A 13,394-nucleotide genomic window follows, 5' to 3' on the forward strand; every position below is an offset into this window, starting at 1 on the left:
TTTGATAGAATCTTCATAATGTATTTAGTAGTTTCTTTATAATATATTCGAAAACTTCTTCTTCGTCTTATCAATAAATAATCTTATTTTATGGTAAACAACTTCATATATTTTTATAATTTTTTATTTTTTATAATTTTAGCAACAATATTATTTCTTAAATATTCTTAATAGATTTAAATTATATATATATTGTATATAATTTATATATAATATATATATTATATATATATATTGTATATATTATACAAGATTGAATAATCTTTAATCAGTCTTGAATATCTTGCTTATTTTTAAGAGATATTTTTTTTTTAACAATCTAAAAAATTATCAGAGAAAATTTTTTTGATTGTTAAAATAAATATATCTTTGTAATACACATTTTTTTTCGCATAACAGTGATGTAATGATCCGTTTCGATTTCCGCTCGAAAGAATATACAATTTATAATATCTTTATACTCTCTAACGGTGAATTTCATCGATCGCAGTTTTTCCAACAGCACGTAGTAAACGTAATGCAGTTTTGTTAAAATTCAATGATCCGTTAGAGGTGCATAGGTAGACTTAGAAATTTGTCGAGCGAATCAGAGCGACAGAGCGGAAATTGCAATCACTGATTTCATCAAGATTTTCTTGTTTTAATATTCGATTTAGATGAATGATAGAATGTGCGATAAAAAAAATCAATAAGAGTACTTACCCCAAAATCTTAATTATTATATCTTAATTAAATTGATTAGATAATTATAATAATGTTAAGCAGAAAAAAAAGAGGGATAAATCAGTTAACTGATTGAAAATAACTCGATTATGTAAAAACTGAACAGGTTGAACAACAATAGGGATATATAACAATCACATAAAACTATTTGTTAGTCATTATTTCTTTCGAATTATTTATTAGTAAATGCGAAGAATTATAAAGAGAAACTTGAATAATTATTTCATTATTATTTAATGCTTAAGGAATTGAAAGGAATTAATTTAGAGAAAAAATGTTAGAATTTGAATTAAGATTATTGTTTATTATTTTACATAGCATATTGTAATAAATATTAATATAGTAATTTAAATTTCTTAAAGAAAGATTTAAAGATAATACTTAAAAGTAAACATAAAACTTGATAAGTTATTTAATTTTGAAGTAAACACTAATAAATTTATATTGAATTAAAGATTAAATTAAATATATTTGATGAGGATTGATGAATATTCAATATATAATTCTCAATGAAATAAAAAAATATATATTTACACAATTTATTTACATTTAATTAAAAACATACACTGAAAATATTATTTAATAAAATTAGTAGATGTTTTTTCTTTTAAAGTCAATAAATATTTTTTTGATGCATAATCACGTAAATTTCTTAATGTCACTAAATCATTCTTTAAAATATCACTTTGTTGTTCAAAATAGTTTATTAGTTTTTCTAACATTTCTGCTGCTTCAAGATGATTTATATGTGTTATTTTTTGATGACATTTATCATTAAAAGTATTTTGAATGTCCTCTTCATCTTCAGTGGACAAACACACAGTTACAATATCATTTTCTAGCACTAATTGATTTGAACTGTCATTAGTAACTGCATCTTCTAATAAGTTTTCACTGCAAAGGGTTAGTCTTATTCCATGACGGGCTTTCCATCTACCTAACCATCCTACACTTGCTGTAAAAGTAGGATCACCACCTAGCTTTTTATTGAGACTAAGAGCCTTTTTTCTAAGAATAGGTCCTGACACTGGTATACCATTTTCACGTTCTTGAATATACCATACATAGAGTGCATCATCCAATGTTACATTCTTTGCTTTTTTTATTGTTCCTCTATTACCTAAACTATCTCTAGAAACCATTTTAGCACAAAATTCTTCAATTTCCTTTCGATTCTTTTTCCAATCAGAAACAGTAGATGTTCCTACCCCTAAATCAACAGCAACACTTTTCATTGGCTCACCTTTATCGATTCTGAATAGAGCTTCTAGTTTCTTTTCTATGGTCACAGTAACTTTCTTCCTTTTTCCTGACATGCCTATAAATGTCAAATATAAAAAATAATATAGTTTGTATAATAGATATTCTAGAAATAATTTAATGATCTTACAATAGATAATATTGACCTACTTGTAATATTCCTGTTTGCTGCATACTAATTAATCACACTAGTATTGTGATGTAATGAAGAATTAATCTGATGGACCAACTATAAATATAATTTTCCAAGAAACAAATATTTTTGAAAGTAAATTTCAATGAAATTAATTGAAAACTAAAATATATAAATTTTTATAATATATATTTTATAATTTTTTTTTAAAATTGAAATTGATAAATTTATATTTTCTTTTTATTCTATTGAATGATTTTCTTATTGTTTCTATTTTTTGAAAAAATAGAATTAATGAGAAAATAAATAAATTGTATAACTGAAAAAAAAATAAAATAAATTTATCATAAAAAAAAGATATGTTTTTCAATGTTTAAAAAAAAAGAAAAGTATATCTTTTAATCAATGTTTGCTAATGAATTTATATAATTATTAATAAATATTAAAATTATTGTTTTATTGATTAACAAATTTCTCATTTATAGGTTATGTCATCTAACCTTATTATAAATGCTTGAATTAATCAGTCCATGAAAATCAAAGGAAAATGAAACATAGTAATCATAAAAACTTACTTTATGCAAGATTTAATTATTTGTATAATGCAAGCACATTTGAATTCCCACTCAAAATATTATTTAGTCATTGATTAAAAGGAAAAGAATATTTCGTTCGCAACGTCCTCTGGTATTCATAATTAAAAATATAGATAAAAAATATACTATTAAAGAGAAAATCAACGAATAAAATTTTAAAATATTGGGTGTTTCATATGTAGCATTACAAATTTTTATTATCTTTTAATATTATTATATTTATTATTATTCAATATATTACTATGATCGTGTCCAATCTGATTTAATTCTAATTTAATTCGCTTTGCACTAACAAAAAAAGAAAGACTCTTTATATTATGTGACAATTTCTGTTCGAAAAGACAGGTTCATTAAAATTCAAATCAGCCGAGAGATTTGAAAAGTATCTGAATAATTCCAGTCCATTGTATTCATATACTGGTAACGTAAATTCCATGGTGAATTCGTGCGTCTAAGTAGAGAATGAAAAGTGGCCTAATGTAGCGCGTGGGAGTTTACGCGAAAGTTACAAAAGACACCGCAAACTATGATGTTGCGTAGATAAGAAATGCAACTAACAATGACGCTAGTGATTAAAATGATACATAAGTAGTCATTTTCTGTAAAATAATACGTTTTATTCAGTCACGTTTTCGGTAATATATAGATAGGTCGATCCATAAATTATATATATTATATATACATATATAATAAGGTAATTGAGAGATATTTAAGATAATGAGATTAAAAAATACAATGGATGAATACAAAATATTCCAATATATAAAAATAAACCTGAATAAAATATAAAAATAAATATAAATATGTCTTTTTAAAATTCAATTTAGATTACATTTTTATAAAATAAATAAAAATATGGATGTAAATAATGAAATATTTAATTCTTTGATTTTGAAAAATCTTTTTTTTTTTTGTCTTTCAAAATTGAGAATACAGATAATTATATAATATAACTTGTTATTCAATCTATTACATGAAAGTTATAACTTTATAATTATATCTGTAAAGGAAATCGAATGATTCACTATATATAGTAATTTGCAAATATAATTCTTGTATAAAATTCTTTTCCAAAAATAAATTATTATGAATTCCGTTTATTGAATTGAATATGATTTGCTTTTTTTTTCCTTTTTTTTTTTTATTTAATGATGAATATTAATGATATGATGTGAGAAATCGTATAAAATAATTACTTTTCATTATGCCATTATTGTAAAATAAAAATAAGTATTTTTCTGTGGCGAGATCTTTATTTCTTAATTGAGTAAAAATTTGAATGATTATGAAATTCGTAATAAATAAATCATTACATATATAAATGTTACAATTTCGTATGTGATTTTTTCTTAAAGTATTTAAATTTTAAAATTCAAATAAAATTGTATCTCAAGTAAGGAATGAAAATAAAAATGAATCGAAAATAATTTTTCGTGTCATTTCACCAAATATCACGGCGCCATTTTTCAATTATCAAGCTTGCACATCATAATACCATGAAATTAAAATTAAATGTCTACAATATGTGCAAATTTCCAAGAAACTAATGATGTCATCTGGATTAACAACTGTCGACTGATTAAATAAAGTACAGCTATAGTATAGTACTAGTTGCGATGAAACATTTTACAATTATGTAAATATTAAATACATTTATATTATTTTTGTAATTACTTTATATATAAAAAATTATCTTCTAGTAAAACAAAAAAATTATGTAGTAACTATTTTATGTAAAAGTGATATGAATAATTGTTCGATAACTTTAGTAGTGTGACTAATTAGTGATTTAAATGTTAAAAATAATCAGTTACACCGTTTCAAAACTATTATGCAAAGCAAAGCAATCACACTGCATTTTTATTCTCACTTTTAGCTTATCAGTAATTATATGATTCAATGCTAGTAATATTATACAAGATTGAGATCATAAACGTTATTCCAAGAACTGATTTCATTTCTAAATTAAAATAGAATTATGTCAAATAACATCATTATCTCTCAAAAACAAAAACAGCTTCAAGTTCTAATTAAGTTATTATTGTTATTCTCTTGAATAGTAGAGTTAAATAATATTATTTAATTTATTCAAAGATTATGTATTCGATTTGTTTTTTTTATAATATTTTATTGATGTTTTTTTATTGTTATTATATTTTCAAATATAATATATAATTTAGTATTTTAAATTCATTTATACGGTAACAGTATAGTTTTATATACTTCCTATAATAAAAAAGCATTTCTGGTAAGAAACTGTTATACTAACCAGTGAACGAAGGGCACATATATGGTATATTGTAAAAAAAGATTATATTTCTTCCAGTTCGCTGAATTCTTTATTCAATTAACATTTTATGATCTTGTTATTAATAAAATAAAAATTCATCAAATTTTTTTTCAATCTTACAATATAAATTTTAAATAATATATAATTTCTATGTTAATAATTTTAATATATCATATATATAATCATATCTCTTTAAAGAATAAAAAATATAATAGTATTATTTCTTTATTTCTAATATCTTATATATATAGTTAAATCTAATATATATAGTTAAATCTCTAAAAAGAATATTAAAGTAATTATAAACTTTGATCATTCTTATATCACATACATAACATTATTTATGATATATATTATTTCAATTCTAGGGATTTTTTTTTTCTTTCTTCAATAGTTAATCTTAACATGGAACTTACTTATTCTATGAATAAAAAATTGAATATAAGAATATTTTATTAAATAATCTAATTATCGATTTTAATAATATTTAATATCGGAATTCATAGTCAAAAAAATATTTAATTGACAATAAGTATTATTGAATAGCAGAAAATTGTTGGAGTGACTCGTTCATATCGGTATTAGTTGATGCCCAAATATAGACATGTCGTCATATCGTTTGAACTTACTAAAGCTTGCCACATCCTTTATTTCTTTTCCCTTTGACGCGTACACGCGTGTAGTACGCCGGATGAATGTTTGCACGAGCTATCAGTGTCAATAGAACGTTGGTGTCTCTTTTCGAGCTGACATGAGTTGAGACGAGTCTCGATAATAATACGGTTCAGATTTCACCTGGTCTCCTCTGCCATAGTCTTCTCAACCCATCGTTGCATATACCGTATTTCCGGGGCAATTTCGTACTTCCTGGCAATGATCAGCCATGTTCTAAGTTCGTCAAACGCTTTGTTTTCATTTAGTTTGTTTTTTTTCTTTCTTTTTTCTTTTTTTTTTTTTTTAACTATTTCATATATTTTATTTTTTATAATCTTGTTAATAAGGTTTCATTAAAATTTTGACAATATAAATGTTCAATAATTAAGATTTTAATTATTATTTAACAATTGTTTATTTTATATTCATTAATAATTTAGAAATTTTTTCTTTGTAAAGTAAAAAAAATTATTTATTTATTTCGAGTATTAATTAGTTAGTTATAGATGGAATTTAGGAATTTAGGAAATAGGATGAATTTATAGATGGATTTTACGCATAAAAAAAGTATTTATTTTTCTAATTTTAAAAATTGATTATTAGTTTAAATAACTAAAGCTCTTTGAGATTGAAAAATCTATGTTAAAGATTTATTATATTTTCAATCGATTGCAAGAAACTGTCGATTTTTATGTTTGAATGTATTGTAATTCATTGAAATGTTTTTCTAATAATGGTGTGGAGCATGCAGCGTACTTCCGGTTAAACCTCGAACTTCCTATTCATTGGCCGAATAAACGAGTTCATATACTGTCTATTGCAATCGAAGCTGAACGATGAAAGTTAATTCGAGTGAAAATTGATGTAGCATATAAACATCAAGAAGGAAGTAATTAAGCTTAAATTAATTCATAAATTTCTCCTTAAAATTTATAAATGTAATTAATTTTTTACGAGAAATGAAAAAAAAATAATAGATCTTGAATTTCGTTTTACTTTCTGTTTCGTGTGAACGATTAGTTGAAAGTAAATAATGATTGAAAAAATATATGCATATTATAAATAAGTAATAATTAAATAAATAATATAATTCTTAATTTAACGATGAAAATATTTTTTTTCATATGTATTTTATTTCTTCTCTTTTCTTTTTTCTCATCAACATCAATGTTATCAAAAGAAGAAGTAGTAGTAAGATGGATCCATAAATCAATGTCACTACCAGTTTGTCAGATAATCCGTCTGATATACGAAATAATTTAACGTCAGCAAGTTCACTTTTTAAACGTAAGATGTTTTTTAGTTGATATTTGGTATCAGTAATCGGAATTTAGATTATAGGTTATTATAATATATTTGAAAGGTTATTTGTAAAAATAACGATTACAGTGAAATATCAAAGATATTGAAAATTCTGGAAATACAGAATTTGAAATTGTTCAATTTTGATACAATTGAAAATGTTGATAGATATTGAAACATTAATAATGTTGAAAACTATAGAAAAATGACATTCATTGTTGAAAATATTGATAGTAGCAAATATTAAAAATGTTAACGAATGTAGACAAATGTTGATAAATATTGAAGATGCTGATGAGCCAATTAAAAACATTTTTGAATTCTAAAGTTCTTGTCTGTAGCAGATATTTATGAATGTCAACAAGTTTTCTAATATTAAAAATAAGAAAATGCACTAAATACATACATAATAAATATTAAATATAAATATTAAATATTCCACATGATTAAGAGAATCGAATACTTTTTTGCTTTAATATCTACATTTATATTTTTGTAATTATTTTCTGCCACATTGATGAACATGTTAATAATTCTATATGTTTGTGCAGTTATATCACAAGGTGACGACAAGTTAATACTATAAAAGTGTATTTACTTAATGTATTTTTATCTCATGACATCAGATGATTTCGTCATTTTAAATGATTCGTTTTTCTTTATAATATTGAATTTAAAACATAACAAATAAAAAATTATAAAAATTTTAAAATTTGTACTCTTAACAAGATGCAAACTACATTCATGAATTCATTCATTAAAAGTTGTTCTAATTTCTTTATCATGATCTTATATCGATTAATTTATGCAAATTTTATTCTAATATGTATATTGTACAGTCTGCATCTTTATAAAAATATTCCATGCGCAACTGCATAATTGTATTATAGTTTATATGATCATCTAATCAACTCGAAAACAATTCATATCTAAATTTCATAAATGTATCGTATATATTATATTATACGTATATCGTATGTATTATATATATATATATATAATTACAATATTAGAAAAATATTATCAATATCAATTTATCATTATCATTATTATCAATTATTAGACGTATTAGAATTTTGAAAAGACATAAAAATTCACGATGTTAGCCAATAAATAAATTATCACTAAATTATTACTTATTATTTCATATTACACCAGACAAAATTGATTTATTTTTATTTAAGAGCATATTTTATATTTATTTTGATTAGAAAATTATATATAAAAGAATATAATATAAATTATTCAATATTATAAATATTTAATATTCAAAGATATAATTGTTACTATATATATATAATGTACATAATAAAAAAATAATACTGCATATACATAATTAACTTATATTAATTTAAACATTTTGATAAAGTTCATGTATTATGCTGTAAATTGATTAAAGTATCATGTGTATACAAAATGTATACGCTCATATTTCGTTTCTACTACATAAACGAATAGTGGACACAACATACTCGCAATATGCGATAAGAATCCTGACAGTCAGTAGTCTTGGGCTAACAGCTGAATCAGTTCAGTGTCGCCATTCGTAGACGTTTAAACGTTTTTGATTTCTCTCATACTTGTTATCATTATCATTAAAATCTTATTTTTTCGAACGAAAATATTTCAATAAAATCGTCATGTTAACACAGTGGATAGAGGGGATAGACGATTATTAAAATAAGAAGAGCGCCATGTCACACAGTTATTATAACGGTATGTTAAATTAGAATAGTAATTATTCAATTTGTAATTGAATTAATAAGTCATGGAGTTTAAATAAAATATGTTTGAATTTTTAATTAATTCTTGATTAAAAATATTAGTTATAAATTAATTCAGATAAATATTTTAAAATTCTTTTATTGAAAAAAATATTACAAAGCATTCATGTGAGATAGGGCGATCTGAAAATAACTGTACCTGTATACGGGATTATCTGCGTAGATAGATTATCTATCGATGTTCTGTCATGCATTCCATGTAATTAGACCTCAAGGAGTGTCGTTTGTTGATTAGACGTTCGTCGACTTAGGTTATTCGTAGCTGGATTCTATCAAATGTTTTCGATGGAGTATCTTTTAATGTTTGAATAACTTTTAAGAATATTTTTAAATAGAAGTAGTAAAAGTTTGTTTAGTTTGATGAAATTTGACTAGATTTAATCAATTCGGTACTTGGTTATGTTCACTTTAAATCAGAATCGAATCAAAATATTTATATTAGAAAAAATCATGTTTTTAAAATTATTTAATTAAATATTTCTTTCAATACTCTTAAATTGTAGTAATAAATGTTTCCTTTCATTTACATTCAATTTCTATTTCAAATAATTATTTTATAAAATTTCATTGATATGTCATTAGGTTGTTTTCATTTAGATTGAAATTTTTTTTTATAAATTTAAATTTTTTTTCAAAATAAACTTTGAAGAATTCCATTTTTTATTATATTATATAATTCTTTATAAAATATCTTAAAAATTATTTTTAATCTTAATAATCATGCAAATTCCATTTCTTACCTAACCTATTTGTGTATATTTATATGTTAATTTAAAATTTAGTATATTTAATAAGAATTTAATATATGAATAACTTATTTATTTCTAAAAAATTACATTTTTTGTTTGATATTTTAAACTTTTGATCAGTTCAGAAACAAAATTTATTTAAAATCACAAACGACGCGTATATTTTGTTTGCAGACATTTTACTCTAAGAATCTGCAAGCGTATACACAGGCACGCGTTACAATCGCGTTACATGGTTTCTAGCGGCTTAGAAACGCAACGAACAGCTTTTCACAGAGAAGGGTTTAAGCACTCTAATCAAATCTACGATGTTAGTTTCTTGTCATTGCCCTCTCGGTTTGCACGCAAAAGTCTATTGGCACGTTTTTCAACGCAAACATGAGCTAACTACTGAAGTTACTGTTCCATTAGTGTAGCTACTTTACTTTCTACATTTGAAAACTTAAACATTTAAATTTTTCTTTTTTCTTTTGTTCTTCAATATATAATGTTTATTCTATTAAATTCTTTGAAAAAAAAAATATTTACGACAATCTTAATTGCATTTATCTTCATGAATATTTTAGGTTAGATTTCAATGACTAAGACTGGAAGTTCTAGGTTAAATTTCGTTTACATGTCAGATATTATATGCTTTTGCGTTTCTTTCTTGTCTTTTAAAATAATAAATAACAATATTTTTGCTAAATTTTTTTAAAAAAATTTTTTATATATTTTATTATCAATTTTAAAATTTAATTGTAGAAAAGATAATAATGATCAACGTTATTATTTTATTTTTCAATGTCATTTTATTTATCTTAAAAAATAATATAAATTATTCAGAAAAATTTTTTCAATAAAATAGACAATATGAATTATTGATATATATCATTACGATAAGATATATTGTAACTTGAACGTATCCAACTTTGATATCTATGTTTTTAAAAGACTCAATTAAATCGTTTTTATCTTCATAATAATCTAAAATAATCTTTTGTCTAATCATCCTATATTTAATCTAAAAGATTATATTGTTATATCAAGTTTTATATGCTGAAAAATTTATAAGATTAGGTTTGTGATTCTATTGAAGAAAAAATTAAAAATACATTTTATTGATATATTATTTATTTGTGGTCGATAAGTTATTATCAGTTGATTTTTATGATATTAATTTATTAGATAGTAGGTTTAATAGATAATAATAAAATTAATAAAAAATATTAAAAAGTTCTAAAATTTTGAATATTCTTTACGATTTTAATTTTATATAAATCAACAATCAAAACAAAGTTTCAAGTTTTAATCAATAACCACAAAAAATTATTAAAAAATATATAAATAAAATTGTAATTTCTTAGTAACAAATTTTAATATTAACATATATTTGTGATTTAGGAATGAACTATTTGTTTTACATAACCTAACCTAAAATACTATTGAAGAATTAATCTAAAATTAAAATTATTAAAAATTTATTAAAATTACTAATTAAAATGATTAAATTTATAATCGACTTTTTATTTTAAATCATTTTACTTTAAAAAAAAATCTTGTTTTGCGATTTATGAATTAAATCGCCAATTAAATTAATAATACGCGTTGTCCATGTACAATGGTGGACATGGTTACTAGGGAAAAAAGAGGGCGGTATTGTAGTAAACGCGTGCAAAGTAAATAAAGAACAAGCGCGAATAACGTTTACCTGGTAAAACCATTTTGTTTTTTACTAGCGTTCGTGACTCGACAAGATTATTGTCCCTGCTTTATCGTTGCTATCGTCAGCGAACAAGCATGTATCATAAATTTTTCTTCGTCTTATAAGGAATGAACAACAGCCGAATGAACATGTATGCGAATGTGAATTGCTTGTTTAGTGTATACATATGTGGAAAAACTAGTATCTTAATAGAACTGCTTTTCTATTGTAGAATGAGGTAAAGTGATAAAATTGTTTTCCTTGATTTTTAGTCTTAAAGTTTAGTCTTAAATGAAATATTTTGTTTTTTATAATATATATTTGATATAAAGGAACTTCTTATTTTTAAGATAGCAATAATATAAATGACTAACATATTAATATAATACTTTGTAATATTAGAGATTTATTTAATTCCTAGTATCAATATCAATATATCAAAAATATTTATGATTGATATTTATATTTGTGTTGTGTTAAAATTAATTTTGAGTAGAAATAGATAAAGAAAGAAAAACTAGAAAAAATTAATATTGAAAAAAAGGATTAATATTAGAATTATAAGTGATATAAGAAAGTCTTAAAATATATCTAAAATTGAAAAATTTAGAAATTTTCCTAGTTTTTCTAATATTCTGTTTCTATGAATATCTCTTTGAAATGGAAATAGAAATTTCCATTTTTACTGCACGTGTTTCTTAAATCCTCAAACAGGATGCTATATTCAAAATCTAATTTTGGTAAAATGTTTAATTTCAGGGGCGCAGTATGTGCCCGGCGTTGGGCTTGGCGCTGCACCCCAAAACAGGAGCTTCAATTTCGATTATATACCGAGCTATCCACCGATCAAAATCGACAAATACAGGGGTGGTTCTGGTATACAAAAGAGAATGACTCAAAGGGAAGATACGTTGAGGTTCGAGCAGGGCCGTATTAAGGCCTTGCAGGAAGAACGTTTGCATATACAGAAGAAAACATTTACTAAATGGATTAATTCATTTCTATTGAAGGTATTATAATTTTTTTAAATATTTTAATAATATTAGCTAGTTAAAAAAATTATATTTGTTATTTTATGAATATATTATATTTTTAATTATGAATAATTTTTCATGTTCTGGAAATTAGTTAGTAGAATTAGAAAAAAATAATATTTAGATAATATTGAAGATATTTATAAAAATGACTCACGTTATTTCATGTTGTCGCTAGAATATCTGCGCAGAAAAGAATCCGGCGACTCGTTGAATCGATTACTTTCACTTTGCAGGCACGTATGGAAGTAGATGATTTATTCACGGATCTAGCGGACGGCAAGAAGTTACTGAAATTGTTGGAGATCATCTCTGGTGAACGATTAGCCAAACCTAACAATGGTCGTATGCGAGTACACAAAATCGAGAACGTGAACAAATCTCTAGCATTTCTTCATACAAAGGTAGGATTAATTAATTGCTTTCTCACATATTATTTAAATTAGAATTAATTTTTCCGCATTGCAAACGTGTATTCAAGACATTATATCAATATGCGTTTCGTTTCCATTATATGATTATTAAATTAATTAATAATCATACGTGAATCTTAAAAATATTTTTAAATAAATGATATAAAATTTTATATTTTTTTAAAATTTAAGTTTTTTAAAAGATTTAAAATTTTATATAATCATTCTAAGATTTCTTAGATTTAGATAATATACAAACTAATATATTACGTTTCTAATTTCTTGAATAATTGTAAAATTAGGGAAATTTAGAAAATACAACTTTCTAAAGTTGAGAAAAAAAATAATGTCTAAGAAAATTTAAAATATTGAATTTCACATTTCTTGAAAGAACAGAAAATTATACTTTATAATCGATTTCGGAGAACTGAGAGTTTTCTCTCTGCTCTTTACTTATTCTCAGTCTTAATAAATGCTATTAATATCTTTATGAATTTTTTTCAATACTCTTCCAATATTTGCAATTCATTTTATAAATAAGATTTATTATTCTCGGTATGATTAAACAAAAATCATTTGTTAATCAATTTCTTTGAAGTTTCTTTTTTCTATTTTAATTTCAACATATTCTTTAAATATAAATGATTTGTCATATTCTTTTTAATGAAAATTAAAAAATTTCTTTTGGAGATATAATCTTCGGCATTTTTATTCATTACATCGATGAATCCAATTATTCATTAAGGAATAATTCTCACGGTTTCACAATTGT

General features: G+C 23.2%; 2 protein-coding genes across 8 annotated transcripts in view; one reads left to right on the plus strand and one right to left on the minus strand.

Annotated features, from left to right (window-relative positions):
- The window catches only part of LOC122717520 (spectrin beta chain, non-erythrocytic 5), a 44,818-nt gene that overhangs the window by 4,647 nt on the left and 26,777 nt on the right, over positions 1 to 13,394 (plus strand). For 3 of the 5 annotated variants that reach the window (XM_043941677.1, XM_043941679.1, XM_043941678.1), the window contains exons 1-3: positions 8,477 to 8,674; positions 11,935 to 12,185; positions 12,446 to 12,613. In XM_043941677.1, coding sequence (XP_043797612.1) covers positions 8,653 to 8,674; positions 11,935 to 12,185; positions 12,446 to 12,613 — 441 coding nt within the window. In that variant the 5' untranslated portion in view covers positions 8,477 to 8,652. Of the gene's footprint in view, positions 1 to 8,476; positions 8,675 to 11,050; positions 11,414 to 11,934; positions 12,186 to 12,445; positions 12,614 to 13,394 lie in introns of those variants that run through there. The other 2 variants (XM_043941681.1, XM_043941680.1) reach the window with 2 other exon arrangements.
- LOC122717522 (jerky protein homolog-like) lies at positions 1,299 to 9,149 on the minus strand. 3 transcript variants are annotated; one of them, XM_043941685.1, is made up of 3 exons: positions 2,692 to 2,777; positions 2,134 to 2,212; positions 1,299 to 2,041 (listed from the first exon to the last, which is right to left on the minus strand). In XM_043941685.1, exon 3 carries the CDS (start codon positions 2,037 to 2,039, stop codon positions 1,299 to 1,301), a length of 741 nt encoding a protein of 246 aa, XP_043797620.1. In that variant the 5' UTR covers positions 2,040 to 2,041; positions 2,134 to 2,212; positions 2,692 to 2,777. The 3 variants fall into 3 exon arrangements, with proteins under 3 accessions (XP_043797620.1, XP_043797618.1, XP_043797621.1); XM_043941683.1 differs by lacking the exons at positions 2,134 to 2,212; positions 2,692 to 2,777 and adding an exon at positions 8,882 to 9,149; XM_043941686.1 differs by lacking the exon at positions 2,134 to 2,212 and having other exon boundaries at positions 2,692 to 2,743.

The sequence above is a fragment of the Apis laboriosa genome, unplaced genomic scaffold, assembly GCF_014066325.1.
Source record: "Apis laboriosa isolate Shangri-la unplaced genomic scaffold, ASM1406632v1 scaffold5213_cov150, whole genome shotgun sequence".
NCBI lineage: Eukaryota > Metazoa > Arthropoda > Insecta > Hymenoptera > Apidae > Apis > Apis laboriosa.